Below are 17,251 nucleotides of genomic sequence, written 5' to 3'. Positions count from 1 at the left end.
TGCGGGAGCCACACGCCTGAGGCCTGCTCAGTGCGTTTGCCAGGCGGCGTTGGTCCGCTGTTGTTACTTCTGCTACCACTACGACAATGCCTCCAACCGATAATGCACCTATCAATGTCAAGCTGCTGTTGATTGGGAACTCGTCCGTCGGGAAGAGCAGTCTCCTATTGCGTTTCTCGGACGAGCAGTGGTTACAAGAGGACGAGTCGAGCCCGACCATTGGCGTGGACTTCCGGGTGAGCATACGCGGTTGTATTGAAAGGGTTGGATGAGTTTCTTAGTGTATGGATAGGTGCACAAGATGAAGGTGAACGGCAGGTCGGTGAAGCTAAGCATATGGGTGCGTGCACCGTTCGTTTCCGTCTTCTGGATGCTTTCGTTAATGGTGAGCTATACCGTAGGATACTGCTGGGCAAGAACGCTTCCGCACGATAACGTCTTCGTACTACCGCGGAGCACAAGGGATCATTTTAGGTGCGCCAGGGTGTTGAGACCTGCAGGTCCAGGAGCGCTGACACTACACAACATAGTCTACGACGTCGCCAACCGCGAATCGTTCGATGCTCTACCGAGGTGGTACTCTGAGCTCGAGAAATATGTCTCGAGCTCGGTAGTGAAGATCCTGGTTGGGAACAAAGTCGACAAGGTGCGTTCCAGTTGCATCCTCTCCCATAGATCCAGCGCTAACCTGTGTGCTGCAGGAATTCTCCCGCCAAGTCTCCACAACAGAAGGCCAGCAGTTCGCGCAACGCATGAACTCCCTGTTCATCGAGGCCTCTGCGAAGACCTCCGTCGGCGTGAAGGAGGCGTTCCAGGAGGTGGTCACGAAGATCATCGACACGCCCGAGCTCTGGGCGCCCGTCGCGGACAAGGGGGCTAAGGCCAAGCGGAACGAGACTGCGGCGGGCGGGGGCAGTATGCCCGGTAATATCGACTTGAATGCAGAGGGCAGCACGCAGGCGGACGGAGGGTGCGCGTGTTAGGGTGAGGGATCCGCAGGACGTTGCTCCCGGCGCTTGCTGTTGAGTTCATGATATGACTTTTCTTGATGATGTTCACGATGCACTACGTAATCTAATACCTGTATACTGTATAGAGTTCGCTGTGGGTTATCCGGAGGATCGACAATGTATTCTTTTTGCGTTTAACAATGCCTTCTGCATCCTACGTCCATCTATTCGATCTGGCTCGCAATCTAGTGTCTTCCTAGGACCCTCCACGAGACAGTATCTTAGTCGCTCGCCTCTCGATGATTTCTATACAGTGAGTACTCACTCCCCTCCCTGTGCAGAGTGGATGATACATGCACCTCTCCTTGGTTGCTTTTGCCGGAGAATCCAGCATCAGCGTCGTCTTGAGTGAGTCGCCATTTGTCCCGCGTTCCGTTCGCTGCTCTAATTCTTGGGAATTGGATGTTTCCTGTCGCGTCTGCAAATCATCCCAAACAACCCCTTATTGTGTATCGGGAATCCAGAGAGCCATATGCCGTACGGATACGCAATACACGATAAGGCGACCATGGGCGTGGTCCTCGCCTTGTCACAGGGGATAGCGATTTGCATCGTACCTCTTTCGACAGAGTCAAGGCACCACACCTCGAAGATGAGCAGATAGAACCGTACGTCTCGACTTGTCTGTCTGCCGGGCGCATGCGGAAATGGTAGGGTCAGGTACACGGCCTCACCTCTCCATCGACAACGGCATCCAGACTATTTCTCACTCGAAGATAATTATCTTACCTCAGTTCGATCGTGTCAGGTGAAGTGACATCTCCTATCATGACCAGGTGACTGGATACTGGCCTTCTTACCTTTGATTCACCATTCCTGACATCTTTTGCCGGGTCGAGGGTTTCAGTACAGTCTTAGTGACCGAGTCTGTTTAGCTCCGGAGCATCCTGCATCCACCGTAACAGGCCGGACAGCAGCGATGAGAGAGGAGCGTAGACCTTTGTATTGGAAGTAAGTGATTGAGAACGTCGGAGTGGCATATCTCAAGTTCTCACCCAGTGGGGTACCATTCGCGTATTCCGTTTTTCCGCACCAAAGGAAGGCAGTCAAGTGCCGCAGTGCTCGCTTCTCTGCTGCTTCACTTGACTTCTAGGGTGCTTCAACTGGTATAGCAGGACGGAATAGTCCACTCGCCTGGAGGGATGCCAGCTTAAAATACAGATAGAAGCGGGTGCGTACCACCCGAGATGTGGGAGGCTTTCTTGGTCCCCCCCCCTTCACTTTCATCTCACTGCAACCATGGGGCTAGGCATCCTAGAAGACAAGCATCTAGAAAATGTTCCAGGTACGCCGAGTCATTGACGTTGTCGTGCTCCAACTTGGGGGCTCACCTGCGGTTCCTCGTAGGGACGTCCATCTTCAGTGACGATCCGAATGCAGCCGCCCAGGCTGCCTACGAAGGCGTCGACCTATCTCTACTGAAGCACGGGAAAGGGCGGAACGCGCACGTCATGCTGGTACCTCAACCCACTGATGACCCGAATGATCCTCTGAACTGGCCTCAATGGAAGAAACATATGGTGAGCCTGTCAAGCTTCACAGATATTTGTGGTTTTTGCTGATTCTCATGTGTCAGGTATTCTTCGTCCTGTAAGTCTGACCATGTTTGTGGCCTTGTGATATTATGGACATTAAGTACATTCCCAGCGTATATGGAAGTAAGCTGGAAGATATCATCATCGACCTTTTTCTAACCCCGTTGCTCTAGCCGTTATATGTGGTGCCCTCGTGAGCATAGACTATCAAGGCTAACTTGGTCAGAGAGGCATCTTATTGTCGTATAGGGTCCCCTTGTCTCTGCGGACGTAGTAAACCTCGCTGTAGAGTTCCACACGTCTATCCAGGCGATTAGCCGTGCGCTTGGCTCTTCATTGGCTGCTGCGTTGGCCATCGCTACTGTGGTATGGTCAACCTTGGCTGTGAAGATCGGCAAGGTAGGGCACGGTACTGGTTAGCGAGAATGTGCCAATGATGCGACCTATAGCGTCCTGTTTTTCTGGCCTCAGCTCTCATCATGATGGCTGGTGCAATCATGTCCGCATACGGTGCGAGATGTACTCGAGTCTGGTGGATGACATACTCATTCTGAACCGTGCCTTGTGCATAGCACATACGTGCGGGGTTTTGCTGGGATCTAGGATTGTACAAGGTAACGGGTCATCTATGATGTTGTGGTCTGTCGCTGATATAACTTCTGCCGCACTCAGGCGTTGGCCAGTCCGTGCTGGAGGTACTCTACCTGTCATTCTACGTATGAGGGCCTAACCCCGAACCCTCATCACCTTGATAGTTCCTAGTCGGGGCGTCGATCAACGACATCTACTTTACCCACGAACGTGAGTTCCATGCCGCCCGGGGGGCCGGACGAAGCTGATTGTGAAGTATGATAATATTATCAGGTGGTATCCCCGTCGCCCTGTGTAAGACATACTGTGCTCTATGCGCATAAAAAACACTCAGAGGTGTACAATCGCAGGGAACCTCGCGCTGTTGGACGGCATCAACATCACCCCACCCATCTCTGGGGCGGTCATACAGCACCTGGGGTGGCGCTGGGCCTTCAAGATCTTCGCCGTCGCCGTCGGGCTTCTCTTTCTTTTGCAGGTCAGTAATATAACTGAGCAAGCAACAAATTCAGCATGGGCTTGCTAATCAAAGGGCTGATAATGTGCAGTTCTTCTGCATGCCCGAGACGACGTATTACAGGTCGCAAGTGATAAACGTGCACCTCCCAGTAAACCACAACCAAAGCGTTCAAGAAGCCAAGGCCGATTCAGAAGCAACTGTCGACATCGAAAAGCAGGAGCCGTCCGTAAGGCTGGAATCCGCCGAACCTGAATCTGACGCTCCGCGTAAGAAGTCATACATCCAAGAGCTGGCGGTGTTCAGTGGCGTCTACCCAACGCGGGTGTCCTTCCTGGCTCTGGTATGGAGACCTATAGAATCACTCGCTACACCCATTGTGCTCTGGGCGGGATTAGTGAGTCTGCCACGACGACCAGAGCAGACAGTTACTCACAGAAGGTAGGTGTACGGTGTCGCTATCACTTGGCTCGTTCTCCTCGCCACAAGCGTGTCGCAGCTGTTCTCAGCCCCTCGTTGGTAGCGTTTTGCCTTGCCGCTCCGAATGACACGCTAACGAACTGTACGGGAACAGCCTACAACTTCGACACCAGTCAAGTGGGTCTGAGTGAGCATTTGAGCTTGTTCGATGTGGTATAGTAGTGATTTTCGGGCCTGATGGTCTTGTGCAGCCTACATGGGCCCCTTCATTGGCGCGATGCTGGCCGCCCTGATCTCGGGGCCGCTCGCGGACTGGCTCGCGCGGCACATGAGCGCGTGGAACAAGGGCACCTTCGAGGTGCGTCTGCTTTCCCCGCTCTCCGCTTCAAGGTGCTCATCTTCACCTTCCTCTTCCACCTGACATCGAAGCCCGAATTCCGCCTCCCCCTCGTTGCGTTCTACTCCCTCTTCGGGTCGATGGCGTTCTTCGGGTGGGGCATCTCCGCTCACACTGAAGACCCCTGGATCGGGCCGGTATTCTTCTTCGGCCTCGCAAACTTTGGGATCACCCTGGGTGCGTCGGGGGCGATTGCCTATGTGGTGGACGCGCACCGGCGGAGCGCGGAGAGTGCTATGGGCGGGTGAGTTTCATTTCGTTTTACGGGAAAATGGCGAGGGATGAGGTGAGGTGGGCTGATTGGGAAATAGGGTTATTTTTTTCAAGAATGTGTTCTCGCTGGTTATCACGTTGTTCATTAACGAGTGAGTCTTGAGTTGGCTGGTCATGCCCAGCTAAAGCCACTCGTCACCCACAGCTGGATAGCCGCGAGGGGAGTCCTGAGCGCGTTCTGCACTGTTGGCGGAGTGACGCTCTTCACTACTTTGCTGACCATCCGTGAGTCGTGTGACCATCAATATTAATACTACGGTTCATGGAAGCCCCGCAGCGATGTATGCGTATGGGAAGCGAGCGCGGTCGTGGATACACCGATGCGTGAAGCTGGATGCTGATGATTGAATGAGGGGCTGATTCCTATGGGTATGAGTGTGTGCGTATGTCGGATGTACGACAGATACGAGTTCCAAGGAAGCTAGTGTTTTGCCAAATGTCATGGGTAGCAAATGTTTCCTCAGTCAATGTTCGCATGAGAATCCGTCAGCGTCACTGCCGACTTGATCTATGCTCGCAGCGGTGCATACTCCTACCACTGTACAACATCATATTCGCACCCTGTCTTGTAAGCCACAAAGAAACCTACATAACGTTACACCTGCCCGCTTTCTGCTCCTCCCTCTCGGTCGCCAAGACAGCCGACGTACCCCGCGTACTCAATCGCGGATGCGGGAACTGGTCGCCCATGACGAACGCGTCGACCATCTGCGCGACCCGGCGCGCGACGCCGGGCGAGAGCGCGTAGCCCGTCCCACCTGCGCCTGCACACAAATCTCGTCAATTCACTCTCCCATTCGGCAGCCAGGAGAAACAGAACACGCACCATAGGCGTGGACAACGGGCACGCTTCCCCCGCCCAACTCCAGCACCTCCGCCTCGAGGCGCATCCCGCCGCGGCGCCCGGGGCGGATGCCGACGATGTCGCGGACGACGTCGAGGGCTTCGACTGAGGAGGGCACGCGCGGGTCGAGCTGGTGCGCGCGGAAGGCGATGTCCTTCCGGATCTCGGGGTCGACTTCCGGGGACCTATCACTAAGGGTAAGCGGGAGGGAGGGAAGGAAGGGGGAAAGGGACTCACGTCTTGCCGTGCTCCTTGATCCCGCCGATGACGACGGTGCCGTCGCCGCGCGGGATCACGTAGCAGTAGTCGATGCCGGAACGGAGCGTCATGTGGTCGACGTCCGGCTGGCGGATGACGATCGTCTGCCCGCGCACGGGCTCGACGAGGTCGTCGTTCACGAGGGACCCGGCGCCGACACCGGAGGCGTTGACAATTACGTCTGGTGCCACCGCGCCGAAGGGAGAGGCACCTGCAGAGGAGGAAGAGGAGGGGACGAGCTGCTCGAGGGAGGATAACTCTGAGCGGACGATGGAGACGTTGGGCGAGGCTTTGAGGAGGGAGAAGAGGTAGGCGAGGTAGGTGGCGGGCGTGAGCACGAGCGAGGTGTAGGTGATCCCGATCTTGGCGTTCGACGCGGGCGGGAGCTCAGAGGGGTCCATGATGCGGTACTACGTACGGTGTAACTCGTTAGCGCGCGCGACGATGGGGAGGGGGCGTAATACATCAGGCATGAAGTCTTTCCACCACAGATCCGAGTCTGTGTCCACGTTGTCTCTGATAAAGACGTCGCGCATTTTCTGGGAATGTTATTGAGAATGGATGCAGACGCCGGGGCAGCTACGCACCTTGACGCTCGATTCCGGGTGCTCCTCTGACAGAGTCCAGAAGTAGCGGAACGCAGCTTTGAGCATCTCCATCTCTTCCGGGTCGTTGGGTTTCGTGCCCCCGCCGCCAAAACCCGCCCCCGCCCTGAGATGTAATGGTCAGAACCAGAGACCAAGTCCACGAAACGTCGCAATGCGCACCAAGGGCTCGCCCAACCCAAACTATCGGGATCACCAGGCATGTCTCTTGCGACGATTGTAACATCGTAATGCCTCGGCAGCGAGAGCGCAATCGTGAGGCCAAACACGCCTGCGCCGACAACAGTTACCCTGGGCATCGTGATAGTAGGCTGGGGGAAGTGGATGACTCGTCGGTATCGCGCCAGAACTCATGCCGAAGGGCTTTTGAGGTCGGAGAAGGCGTTGATAAATAGAACAGAGGCACTGATAGTAGTCTGATACGCATGCGCAGGGGGTGCGCGGGTGACCCGGGCCGGGATCTTATCTATGCCGGAGTAGTGTGGCGATCGGCAATCCGAACAGTGGCTGAAAGGCTTTCCTCTCTATGAGGGCAAGGCCCATTCTTGCAGTTGAGAAGAGGCAGGTGGGGGTGGTATACAGCACTGCAAGGGGGGAGAACTTGCCCTTGAGAGCAGAACAGGACCTGCGTCCCTCCTTGCGAGTGCGCGCCCACCAGTTGCGCGACTGTCCTCCCAACCCCTGGGCTGAATGTTCTATCCGGTCATGTTTTCTTCAGTCCTAGCGCCGTGTAGATCAGTCAAACGCACCTTGAGATTGAATTTCCAGGAGTAGCGGATGCTCGCTTGAGCATCTCGATGCTGATCCTTAGTGCAACTGCCCGTTGAACCCGGCCCCCACCCTATAACATCAATGGAATTGTGGGGAGGATGCTCGTCAGCGCTGTCTAGCTGAGGCTATCGGGATCGAATGGCATGTCTCGGCAACGATGGTGGTGAAGTAACGATGGCGCGAGAGGCCTGCGCGGATCACTCTAGGCATCCCTGAGAACTCGCAATGGACGAGTAGAGCCTGAAAGTCAGAGGACAGAGCTCACACAGCTGCGTACAACCAAAGTCCAATCTGACCAAGTCAGTTGTAGAAAGGAAAGATTAGGCAGCGAAACCGGGGTCACTGCATCGGACTGTTTACGCTTCTCAGCAAGAATGGACTCCAAACGCCTCTTACGTCCATGTGTCGTCCTGTAAGCCCTTCACTCTATAGGAGATCGGGGGATAAACCCACGTCGATGCAAGTTTAGCATGGCAGACTAACCCTGCGTGCTGATTTGATGATGACGAAGACAGGGCAGTTTCCCATCCTATACAGAGGATGTATGAAATAGCATATATGCGTTTATCCTGCACGAATGTGCGCAGCTCTGTGTGCGTCAAGTTTCCAGGAGCATCGTGCGCAGACGTCATGAGTAACCCATCATCATATATGCAGAGCGATACCCGGCAATGGTCACGACTCACTTCAAGGACCCCTGGGTGAACACTGTCCAATTGCCACCCGGAGTGAGAACGAATGCAGTCCGACCAGACCATGACCGAACAGGGTAGCTCACTGCATTACCTCTGGCGTAAGTCGCGGACGGCCGTTACAGACCCGGAGATGATCATGACTCCACGATTGGTACTTTGAACTACTTAGCAGTCTCTTGGGATGTGTTCGTACGAGCAACTCCCCGGTGGACGTTTAGATGGCTAATATAGTCAGCACGCGAACTACAACGTTGCTTGCAGCACTCAAGCGATATGAATCACCACAAACGGGCCTTGTTATGTGTAATCCGAGGTAGATTAGGCGCACCTTATCTTCAAGTCCTAAACGCCAACCAATCCGAACGGCAGATAGAGCTTGAAGAAACGCCCCAAAGCTTTCAGACAAGCTCGACATCCAGGACCTGTTAGCGTATTCTGCTCCCTTTCCCGTCATTCCAGCGAAGTACCAGACCATTGGCATCAGTTGCATTTCCTTCCTGTGATGAGATTTTACAGTCATCCGAGGCGGCTCCGTTCCCTACAGTACTCGGGGAAGAGCAGGAACGCGGTCGAGATTCCCCTGAGGCCGACGTCGTTAGGGAGAACACAAAATACCAGAAAAAATCTGGAGACGTACGACGCATGCTCTCCTTCGCTACCAACCTCACCCAGCTCTCCCCACCCCCTCGCCGTCGACCGCGACATCGACCGCAAATGCCGGCCAGGCGCCATCTCGAGCGGTCCTAAAATATGTGGGAACCGGCAAACGTAAGAGCTCGCGCTATTACCCTTTCCGATTGGCGGTTACCACGGAAAATGCCCCTCACGCCACCTTTCATCGAATAAAATGCTGGCCTGTCGAAAAAGTGGTGCGGTTTCCTTCAGGCCCCCATAAAAGCGTCGACGTCGAGGCTTTCGTTCGTTGCTCGCCCCGACATGTCTTACTACGTGAACGCCACCGCGCCCGCCGCCCCCTCCCCCGAGGCGTTGTACGCCAACCTCGACTTCAGCAAGCTCAGCTGGGTCGAGCAGCAGTGGGCGAGCTGGTACCTCTGGATAGGCAACCCCATCCTTGCCACGGGGTTGATGAGCTTCCTTATTCACGAGGTCAGCAGGGAGTTTATTCTGTCGCACTTTACAGCCGCTCAAGACCCTCATAGATTGTGTATTTCGGTCGTTGCATTCCATGGATCATCATCGACGCAATCCCCTATTTCCGCCAGTGGAAGCTCCAGCCGAACAAGATCCCGACATCTCAGGAGCAGTGGGAGTGCACCAAACTCGTTCTGTTCTCTCACTTTACTATTGAGGCTCCCTTGGTGAGTGACGACGGTACTCTGCGTGTCACAGTGCTCATTGCTTCGTTCAGATTTGGCTGTTCCACCCTATCGCAGAGACCATCGGCATGGCGACATGGCAGGTCCCTCTCCCATCCTGGAAACTCATGCTCCCGCAAATCGCAGTCTTCTTCGTATTTGAGGACATGTTCCACTACTTCTGTGGGTGTCAAATCATTTTCGGCTCTGCATTCATGTCTGACGACCCCCTGCAGCGCATCAAATGCTCCACCAGGGCGTCTTCTACAAGCACATCCACAAGATTCACCACAAGTACTCGGCGCCCTTTGGTCTCGCCGCCGAGTATGCGCACCCCGCAGAGGTCCTGATCCTCGGGACGGGCACGATCGCGGGGCCGCTGCTCTACTCGTACTTCATGCGCGACCTGCACATCTTCACCGTCTACATCTGGATCACCCTGCGGCTCTTCCAGGCGATCGACGCGCACAGCGGGTACGACTTCCCGTGGTCGCTGCAGCACATCATCCCCTTCTGGTCCGGCGCGGAGCACCACGACTTCCACCACATGGCGTTTGTGAACAACTACTCGACGAGCTTCCGCTGGTGCGACTGGCTCGGCGGCACGGACACCAAGTACCGCGCGTACCGCAAGCGCATGGATGAGGCCAAGCGCCAGGCGAAGGCCAAGAACATGTCCGTCGAGGAGTGGAAGGCGTTCGAGAACAAGATCAACTCCGAGGCTGAGCAGGAGGGTCTCAAGGCGGAGGCGTTGGTCGAGGCTAGTGCGGACGGGAAGAAGATTGATTAAGGGCGCACGCAGCTACACTGGGATTGGGGCTGGAATATTGTTATAATATCACGTATAGACACGCTATCGGAATTAATGGCTCTGCTTTCTTGTTCTTAATCGGTATGCCTGCCGTGAGTGTCGTTCTGAGAACGGGTGTCTGTTCCCTTCGTGTCATCGAATACGTTCAAGACAGTTAATGTGGCATAGGAATCATTTCATACATGGGTGAACAGCATAACACATGGTACTCGCATAGGCTACATAGGAGGATAGAACTGGATACATAGGAAAAGAATGACATGGATCCGCATAAAGGGATAGACAAGCGAACGAGGCCTTGCACAATGAGAACATCCCTTCAATCATGTATGTGAGGGATATATTGTGCGGATCGACTCAGAGTGAGGATGGCTTCGCAGACCCGCGGGACTTCGGGGGAGATGCACTCTTAACTGGGGAGCAGTTCTCGGCCTCAGAATGGGCACCGGTCGAATTAGTCGTCGGGGGGTAACGAGAGGAGTCTAGAAGGCAACGTCTGGGGGTCAAGAGTCCGGTTGCTGCAGGTTCGTTATAAGGGATACCATCTTGGCGAGAGGAACCGGACGTGCAAGGCGCCGTGTTCTCCGAAGAACCTCCTTGGGCGTTGAAAGAACCGGGCCCAGCGGAAGTAGAGTCGCTGTAGAAGTTGAACATAGAATATGGCATATTCCGGATTAGATCGAAAGAGAGGATCTCTCTAAGGCCAGAAGCGTTCAGAGGGTCAGCGGGGTCTTGATTAGCGAGGGCGGGCTGGTGAACGCGGTTGGACAGTGGCTTCCGGGAAATGTTGCATGTATCGCCGGTAGCCTCAGAAGGTCGAGTCGCAAAGATCAGGTCTCCAAACGAATGGCTAGTAGACTCTTGATTCGCATCGTGTTTGCCGCCAGTGCTACGGCCGAAGACACCTTCATTTTCCCTATTCTCATGCTGCGGCGCGAGTGGCTGGGCCCCAGCCGGTTCGTCGTCCTTATCATACATCGCACGTCTTCCCCTTCGCCGCTCTGAAGCTTCGGTAATATCAGGATTACGACCAGTATGCATGGGCTCCCCGAGACCGTACTCCTTGGTGCTATCGATGGCGTTGAGAGACCTCGACCCAAGGTTTGGTCTATTCGTCCCAGTTGGTGTAGTAAAGCCAGTAGATGATCCGGCCGCGTCGAAATGTGTGGGGGCAGAGGGTGTTTGCCCAAGCGTGGAAGAGAGCGTCTTGATCGGAGAGGTCAGTCTTCGTGGAATACGGAAAAACGACATCGAGTCAGCTACCTCAAGGCACTCTCCACTGGCCCGACACTCCTCTTCCGCATCTGTTAGCTTCCCGCCTGGTTCGCTGTCGAGAGCCTCTAGAGAGAGCTCCGTTCGACGAGTTGAGCTGGAGCGAGCCAGCGAACTCTGCGACGGTATTACGATGGTAGGACGTACTGGATAACTGTAGGATAGTGAGTACGCCAGGTGGATGGAACTTCCACGCTATTACATCAACAAGTGCGCACCTTCTGGGACGTGCTGACCCATGCAGCCGATCCGTCCATTCCTCTGTCAACGGTTCCATCTTCCTTAGAGCCGTGGCTAGCTGAATGGCCCATGGTAACGGAGCGGCCTGCTCCAGAAGGGTGTCCTGCCGCAGTTCCACCTCCTGATTTAGTGCAGTTACTTGGAGCGCTTCAAGCCGCAGTATCGTCTGTTGTTTTTCGCGCCGTGCTGTCTCTTGCTGGAGCAGCAAGATTCGGAGAATTCGGGAGCTACAGTCAGAGAGCTTCTGTAAAACCGGATTTGTACCGCATAACCTCTTGGGTAACAGGGGGCCATAACCACTCCGAGTCTTCGGGCCATGGGTAGATCGTGTCCTGAAACAGACGTAAGGCTCGTCTTCCAATCCAGCGTCTCCAATCTACAGAAACGTAATGAGTGCTCGGGTGGTTATTGACATGACGTACACTCAGGACGGGTATGATCATATTTCCTCCATGTTCAACCTTACGTTCACACCAGTACGAGTAAATGACTGCTCCCAATGCGCAGAGCTCCGCGGGTTCTGGTATCCACTGCGGTACGACGAACTGTGCAAAGAGGGCAGTTGACAATTCACTAGAGAATACCTGTTGACACTGGAAAAAAGACGGAAGACTTTCTGGGAAGACAGCCTCCTGACGTAGGGGTAAGAATGAAGAAATCGTATATTATCCAGATAAGGCATACGTTCTGCAAGGTCTGCGCCTTCTCATGTGCCAAGGCCTCGTACAACCCCATTATCAGCTCGAATTCGTCTTCTGACACCACCATTCGGGTAGCGAAGTTTGGCCGGCTACCGTGACATTCAGGCCTCCGGTGGAACCTGACTTCCTGCGCAAACAGACCATCAAAGAGCGCAAGAGTCTCCTCTTCGTCGCATTCGGAGCGTGTGGCTTCGTTATTCGCGCGTAGCCACTCTGCATCTCGTTCGTCCATATAGTAGGAGAAGCCGTTGGCAAGGCCATCCCGCAGAACGGCTTCGATGGTATCCGTCCAGCGAACATGCTTGAACGGATCTTCCCACCTGCGGAGGGGGGAGAGGGGCGTGGATTCGAGTACCTCTCTTACGCCTGGGACAGGGACGGAGCCCTGAGTGTCTCCGGATAAGGCCCGTTGAAGGTGTATTTCCTGACGCAGACGATTACCAGCCTCAGACACGGGGAAACGGTATGGGACGCGAAGGCTTACATTCACTTCCTTCTCGTCCACACCCGTGGCCGCATTCGTGGTGGTTCCTCGCACCTCTTCGACATGCTCACCTTTGATGACTTTATAGGGTACCTTGTACTCTGGGGGGATTCGTGTTTTGCGACTGGCCATTACGCGTGGACAAGGCCCAAGGGAGGCGATTTACAAACGAGTGAGCGGTCTTCGGAACTGCTGTGAGATGTGGCGTATATCACTGCACCTGATCAATGGCAAACATTCCGACGACAGCTTGTGCCACCTCTTTAAGCTGACGAAACGAGTGACCGTGACGCCTAGAACAATAAGCGCAGGCATGCCACAGCGCGGGGCGATGCTGCTGCAATTCCTTCCAGTTAATTTGAGATGAGCGACAAAGTGCTACCGACGGTGCGTGACGATACCGTGGCCATGCCAATCCTGAGCTTCACGGCATCAAAGTGCGGTGATTTGATGAGTGGGAAGCTGCCATTGATGTCCAGTAGCACAAAGGATTTCAGCAGCTCATGGGATGGAGGCCCTCGTGCGAATACATCAAGCGAAGGACGCGCTGCCAATGGATGCGCCTGCTTCACAGGTGTAGACGAACGATGTCTCCTTGTCTCATATGCAGCAGTCTGAGGACGTACAGTTCCTGCCGACAAATACTTTGAGGTCCTGGAACAAAGCAATGACAGTGGCCGGCGCGCACAGAGCGAGATTATCCAGACGTGACTCGGAGGGGCTCTTCCAATTATCCTTACCTGACCTGTACGGACCGCATATACTGAAAGGTGGAAGTATTCGACAAAGGGCGAGTAAGGGCGTCGGCCAGGGCTCTGAATCCAAGTGCCACTGCGACCCCTGCCAGTGGATGTTAGGCTGGGGCGACAACAGCCATTACCTTGTCCGCCTACCAGTGCATTGTTCGCATTTGAGACGTCGATGCATGCGCCATAGTAAGGGAAACTGCGAGTAGACATAATAAGGTGGTCGCAGTCACGAAAGGGCGAGCGAAGGCATACACGGCGTCGACCAGTGCTTGCCGCGGCAGCACAAGTACCGTAGGAAGATGTACATAGGATAAGCCTTCTGTTTCCAGTCAAGATCTTTTCACTCAGCGTCCATCACTTCTTCACCATCATTCCAGAGACCAGAGAGTATGGCAGGAAGCACGGAAGGCCTGCACAGTGCCAGGCTAAAGGATTCATGCATACGACCCGCTACTCGCGCATGCTGCAGCGCATACAAGTCGGAATAGCGAAGGAGGGGAAGGGCTACTAATAATGCAGTGAACGACAAATACAACGGCCATGCTACTCCTACCGCGACATCAGGGTGGACGGACAGTCGTGATGAGTAGTATACACGATTTACAAGGGTATTAATGAAGGCTCCCCAGAGCCACTCGATATCCACAGGGAAGATGAAGCGCGCAGGGGTTCTGAATCCGTCGAAACCAAAGCCAAAGCACAACACGACCGTTATATCTATATCCACATATATATCCTAGAATTGAAGAGTACGGAGGGTGGGGGAGAAGCGGAGGGACATTTGCCATAAATATAGCAGAATAAAATTAACTGGCCAGCGCGCGAAAGATGTGCGGGGGAAGGGGAAGGGATCACTGCGCAAGGGCAGGCTCGACCTGGTGCATCTCGAGCGTTTTGTGGTTGTCGATATCCTGGCTGGCGGTGTCGACGGAGACGGACCGCTGGTGGCTCGCCTCGCGCCGCTCCAAGCGGAACTCGGAGTTGTTCTTGAAGCGGCTGGGGTACGGGTTGGTATCGCGGCCCAGAGCCTTTTTCCTGTAGGCGATTCGTGTCAGCGGCGGAACTTACAGGAACAGAGTGCGAGCAGATACTAACATCCAGTAGGGCATGAGGCCACCGGGGGGGATTGTCCAGCCTTCCGACAGGTCGTAGGTGGCCGGCACGATCCTCCCCCTGCTCGCTTTCTTCAGCAACCATGGGATGCCGTTGATGGCGATGTACGAGCCGACACCAGCGATGACACCGTATGCGATGCTAATCAGGTCGAACCGTATTAGTTTCGCCATGCAAGGCGATATGCATGAGATACGCACTTGTACGAGAGAGGGATGATGATGAGGGTCAAGAACGCCGGGACGGCATCACCCGCGTAATCCCAATTGATCTCCCGGACGCTGGACGGGTGGCTCGTCAGTCACAAAAGCGTATCACCGGAGCTGTGCTATCAACTCACTTCCTGATCATCATACTGCCGACAAGGACCAGCGCGCCCCCCGTCGCCCAGCTCGGGATACTCGCAAAAATGGGCGCGAAGAACACACAGATGAAGAACGCAAAGCCAGTGACGATTGCAGTAATGCCCGTCTTCCCGCCCTCAGAGATACCGGTGGCGCTCTCGATAAACGCGGTGACCGGGCTCGTGCCCATGAGCGCACCCATGCTGATGGAGAAGGCGTCGACGCAGTACGCGATCGTCGAGTTCTCAAAGTCCAGGGTTACGGGATCCCGGAGGCCTGCGAACTTGGCCATGGAGTACAGTGTACTGCATCCATTATTAGATCACGATAGATGGGAGTGAGGGGAAGGACAGCGTACCCAGTGGTATCGAGGATATCCACATAGAGGAAAGTGATGAGGGCGTACCACACCTTGCCTTTGCCATAGTGCCACTACAACAGAATGAAAACTGAGGTAAGCTACAGAGGGGGAGGAGAGCAATACGCACGTCAATCGCGTTCCCGATTTTTTCAATCGGGTGCCAAGTGACGACCTTCTTGAAGAAATCGAACAGCACATCACCGCTCTCCGTGTGCGGGAAGTACGTGACCGCGCTATTCCTCGGCCAGCTGATGATGCTTGTAATGAAGATCCCAATTAAAATCGCGCCCTTGACGCGGTACAGCATCATTAGCACGGTGAGGATTCCGCCCGTGAAGATGCCCAACCACATCGTCGGGCTGCGCAGCTGCCCGTGCTGGCAGTACCCCGAGAGCCCCTCGTACATGTTGTCCGCAGTGCACCCGCCGAGCCCGACGAGGTTGGTCGTGTCGCCGCCGATGACGCCCAGCCCGCTCGAGCTCAGCCCGATAAAGGCGATGAAGAGGCCGATGCCGGCGCCGACGGCGACGACGAGCGACTGTGGCATGATGCGCGTGAGCCATTGGCGCAGGCCGAGGAGGGAGAGCACGAAGAAGATCCAGCCCTCGAGGAAGACGGCGGCGAGGGCCTCGCGGTAGCTGATGATGCCCGAGCCGTGGAAGCCGACTACGGAGTAGGTGAACTGTGAAGGAAGTCAGTTATGGGGAGACGTGAGGGCGGAGAGAGCATACGTAGGCGTTGAGACCCAGACCAGGGGCCATGCCAATCGGTAAATTCGCCAGTGCACCCATTAAGAAGCTCGACAGTGCTGCAATGGCCGCAGTTGTCGTGATCAAATCCCGGTTAACCTCCGCCACGCAGTTTGCATAGTCCTGGTCAGTCGCGCAGATGGGGTCCTCTGCGTTCGTGCAGACGCAGGTTCCTCCCGAGTCGGCGAGAATGGAGGCGTTGACCGAGATAATATACGCCATCGCGGCCCATGTGGTTAACCCAGCGCGGATCTCAGTCTGCGTGCAGAATAACATTGAATCCTGCAAGCGTGTCTGCGTCCGAGAAGTGCACTTACGAGAAAACGAGAGCCCTCGCGCTCCTTAGGGTGGCCCGAACCCTCAAGGTGGAACCATCTGCCAAAGGCAGAGTTGGCCACTCGGGCGTTGATTCTGTCAGCCCAAGTAATGGACATGGTGGGGGGAGAAAGGACAGACGGACGCTAACGAGCGAATGAGTGTAATAAAGTGGGAATATGGAACTGAGCGAAGGCCCGCTGCGATAGCTGCAAGGCACAGAGCTGAGAGGGGGGGTGCCGGGAAAAGCCCTAAAAGGTTCTGCTTGGCTGGCTAAAAGGTGCGCTCGGGCGAACGAACACATCTGGGCGACAGTTCTGCGAAATACCCGACACGCTAATCGAGATCGACGATGAGAAAATGTTCTGAAAGCCGGGCGGAAAGAACCGGGATCGTGTGGCCTGCCTTATCCAGCAGCGCAGACATATGATCTGTGGCCCTTCCGGACGCGCTTACACTAGTCGAACTCAATAAGCGTTTCTCGCTCATTTTCTCAGTGCGCTGAAGCCTTTCGGGGTCCCTGCCGAACGGCCATCGGACTTGGGATCTCAGCGCGAACGAGAAAACGAGAAACAGCTCCTCGAGCTGTTTCTCTCGTTTCTCTGGGGCGGACTTTCAATTGCCATGCGCTGTACTGATGTTCCAGGCTCTCGGTTGCTTATGTCTTGCCTAATACGATATGTTTTGGCTTGTTGTGACGCGCTGTTGGACGCGCACTAAGTTGTGTTCTGGCACCCTTGCAACTACTGAGCTAGGGCAGGGCCAGTATAGTGACCCTGCTGATACTGCCACATACCGTCCCAGTCCGCCATAGAATACAGCACGTGGGATGAGCACGAGCTATCTGACAGCTGTGGTGTCTAGCAGTGTCTAGCATGCGACGAGAAATCCGCCAGAAAATGCACGCTCAATAACTTCGGGTTTCTCCGTGTCGCCGCGT

General features: G+C 55.1%; 6 protein-coding genes across 6 annotated transcripts; 3 read left to right on the top strand and 3 right to left on the bottom strand.

The window, feature by feature from the left end:
- The first annotated feature begins 3 nt into the window (after positions 1–3).
- GLOTRDRAFT_63989 (ras-domain-containing protein) lies at positions 4–1,192 on the top strand. Its single transcript, XM_007870366.1, has 5 exons — positions 4–236; positions 293–340; positions 402–474; positions 531–646; positions 702–1,192. Exons 1-5 carry the CDS (start codon positions 87–89, stop codon positions 981–983), a joined length of 669 nt encoding a protein of 222 aa, XP_007868557.1. The 5' UTR covers positions 4–86; the 3' UTR covers positions 984–1,192.
- Positions 1,193–2,249: 1,057 nt separating this feature from the next.
- Positions 2,250–5,031, top strand: GLOTRDRAFT_131558 (MFS general substrate transporter; the record flags this gene model as incomplete). The annotated part of the gene is made up of 20 exons (XM_007870365.1): positions 2,250–2,295; positions 2,358–2,530; positions 2,587–2,600; positions 2,658–2,668; positions 2,719–2,738; positions 2,795–2,944; positions 2,995–3,055; positions 3,118–3,159; positions 3,218–3,240; positions 3,301–3,346; positions 3,410–3,430; positions 3,487–3,614; positions 3,685–3,990; positions 4,039–4,108; positions 4,168–4,200; positions 4,265–4,371; positions 4,443–4,654; positions 4,722–4,775; positions 4,829–4,908; positions 4,961–5,031. 20 exons carry the CDS (start codon positions 2,250–2,252, stop codon positions 5,029–5,031), a joined length of 1,668 nt encoding a protein of 555 aa, XP_007868556.1.
- A 181-nt stretch (positions 5,032–5,212) lies between these two features.
- Positions 5,213–6,689, bottom strand: GLOTRDRAFT_140139 (nucleotide-binding domain-containing protein; the record flags this gene model as incomplete). Its single annotated transcript, XM_007870364.1, has 6 exons — positions 5,213–5,447; positions 5,510–5,712; positions 5,765–6,195; positions 6,250–6,324; positions 6,373–6,496; positions 6,553–6,689. 6 exons carry the CDS (start codon positions 6,687–6,689, stop codon positions 5,269–5,271), a joined length of 1,149 nt encoding a protein of 382 aa, XP_007868555.1. The 3' UTR covers positions 5,213–5,268.
- A 2,050-nt stretch (positions 6,690–8,739) lies between these two features.
- Positions 8,740–10,253, top strand: GLOTRDRAFT_140138 (C4-methyl sterol oxidase). The gene is made up of 4 exons (XM_007870363.1): positions 8,740–8,963; positions 9,017–9,175; positions 9,226–9,355; positions 9,409–10,253. The coding sequence occupies exons 1-4, from the start codon at positions 8,793–8,795 to the stop codon at positions 9,960–9,962; spliced, it is 1,014 nt and encodes a 337-aa protein (XP_007868554.1). The 5' UTR covers positions 8,740–8,792; the 3' UTR covers positions 9,963–10,253.
- Positions 10,254–10,340: 87 nt separating this feature from the next.
- GLOTRDRAFT_131555 (uncharacterized protein) lies at positions 10,341–12,812 on the bottom strand (the record flags this gene model as incomplete). Its single annotated transcript, XM_007870362.1, has 7 exons — positions 10,341–11,189; positions 11,247–11,409; positions 11,474–11,691; positions 11,768–11,827; positions 11,918–12,127; positions 12,180–12,620; positions 12,681–12,812. The coding sequence occupies 7 exons, from the start codon at positions 12,810–12,812 to the stop codon at positions 10,341–10,343; spliced, it is 2,073 nt and encodes a 690-aa protein (XP_007868553.1).
- Positions 12,813–14,493: 1,681 nt separating this feature from the next.
- Positions 14,494–16,430, bottom strand: GLOTRDRAFT_46027 (xanthine/uracil permease; the record flags this gene model as incomplete). Its single annotated transcript, XM_007870023.1, has 7 exons — positions 14,494–14,683; positions 14,743–14,823; positions 14,883–15,191; positions 15,245–15,318; positions 15,375–15,929; positions 15,979–16,254; positions 16,314–16,430. 7 exons carry the CDS (start codon positions 16,428–16,430, stop codon positions 14,494–14,496), a joined length of 1,602 nt encoding a protein of 533 aa, XP_007868214.1.
- Between the last annotated feature and the right edge of the window lie 821 nt (positions 16,431–17,251).

This window comes from Gloeophyllum trabeum (assembly GCF_000344685.1).
Source record: "Gloeophyllum trabeum ATCC 11539 unplaced genomic scaffold GLOTRscaffold_00011, whole genome shotgun sequence".
In the NCBI taxonomy this organism is placed as follows: domain Eukaryota; kingdom Fungi; phylum Basidiomycota; class Agaricomycetes; order Gloeophyllales; family Gloeophyllaceae; genus Gloeophyllum; species Gloeophyllum trabeum.
This window is presented reverse-complemented; position numbering and strand designations above follow the sequence as displayed.

Bases quoted from the DNA above. Each gene is read 5' to 3' on its own strand.
- GLOTRDRAFT_140138 (XM_007870363.1), top strand. From the start codon at position 8,793: ATGTCTTACTACGTGAACGCCACCGCGCCCGCCGCCCCCTCCCCCGAG. The intron at 8,964-9,016 runs GTCAGCAGGGAG...AGACCCTCATAG, and splicing joins TGAGCTTCCTTATTCACGAG to ATTGTGTATTTCGGTCGTTG. The intron at 9,356-9,408 runs GTGGGTGTCAAA...GACCCCCTGCAG, and splicing joins GGACATGTTCCACTACTTCT to CGCATCAAATGCTCCACCAG.
- GLOTRDRAFT_63989 (XM_007870366.1), top strand. From the start codon at position 87: ATGCCTCCAACCGATAATGCACCTATCAATGTCAAGCTGCTGTTGATT. The intron at 237-292 runs GTGAGCATACGC...GTGTATGGATAG, and splicing joins CCATTGGCGTGGACTTCCGG to GTGCACAAGATGAAGGTGAA. The intron at 341-401 runs GTGCGTGCACCG...GCTATACCGTAG, and splicing joins CGGTGAAGCTAAGCATATGG to GATACTGCTGGGCAAGAACG.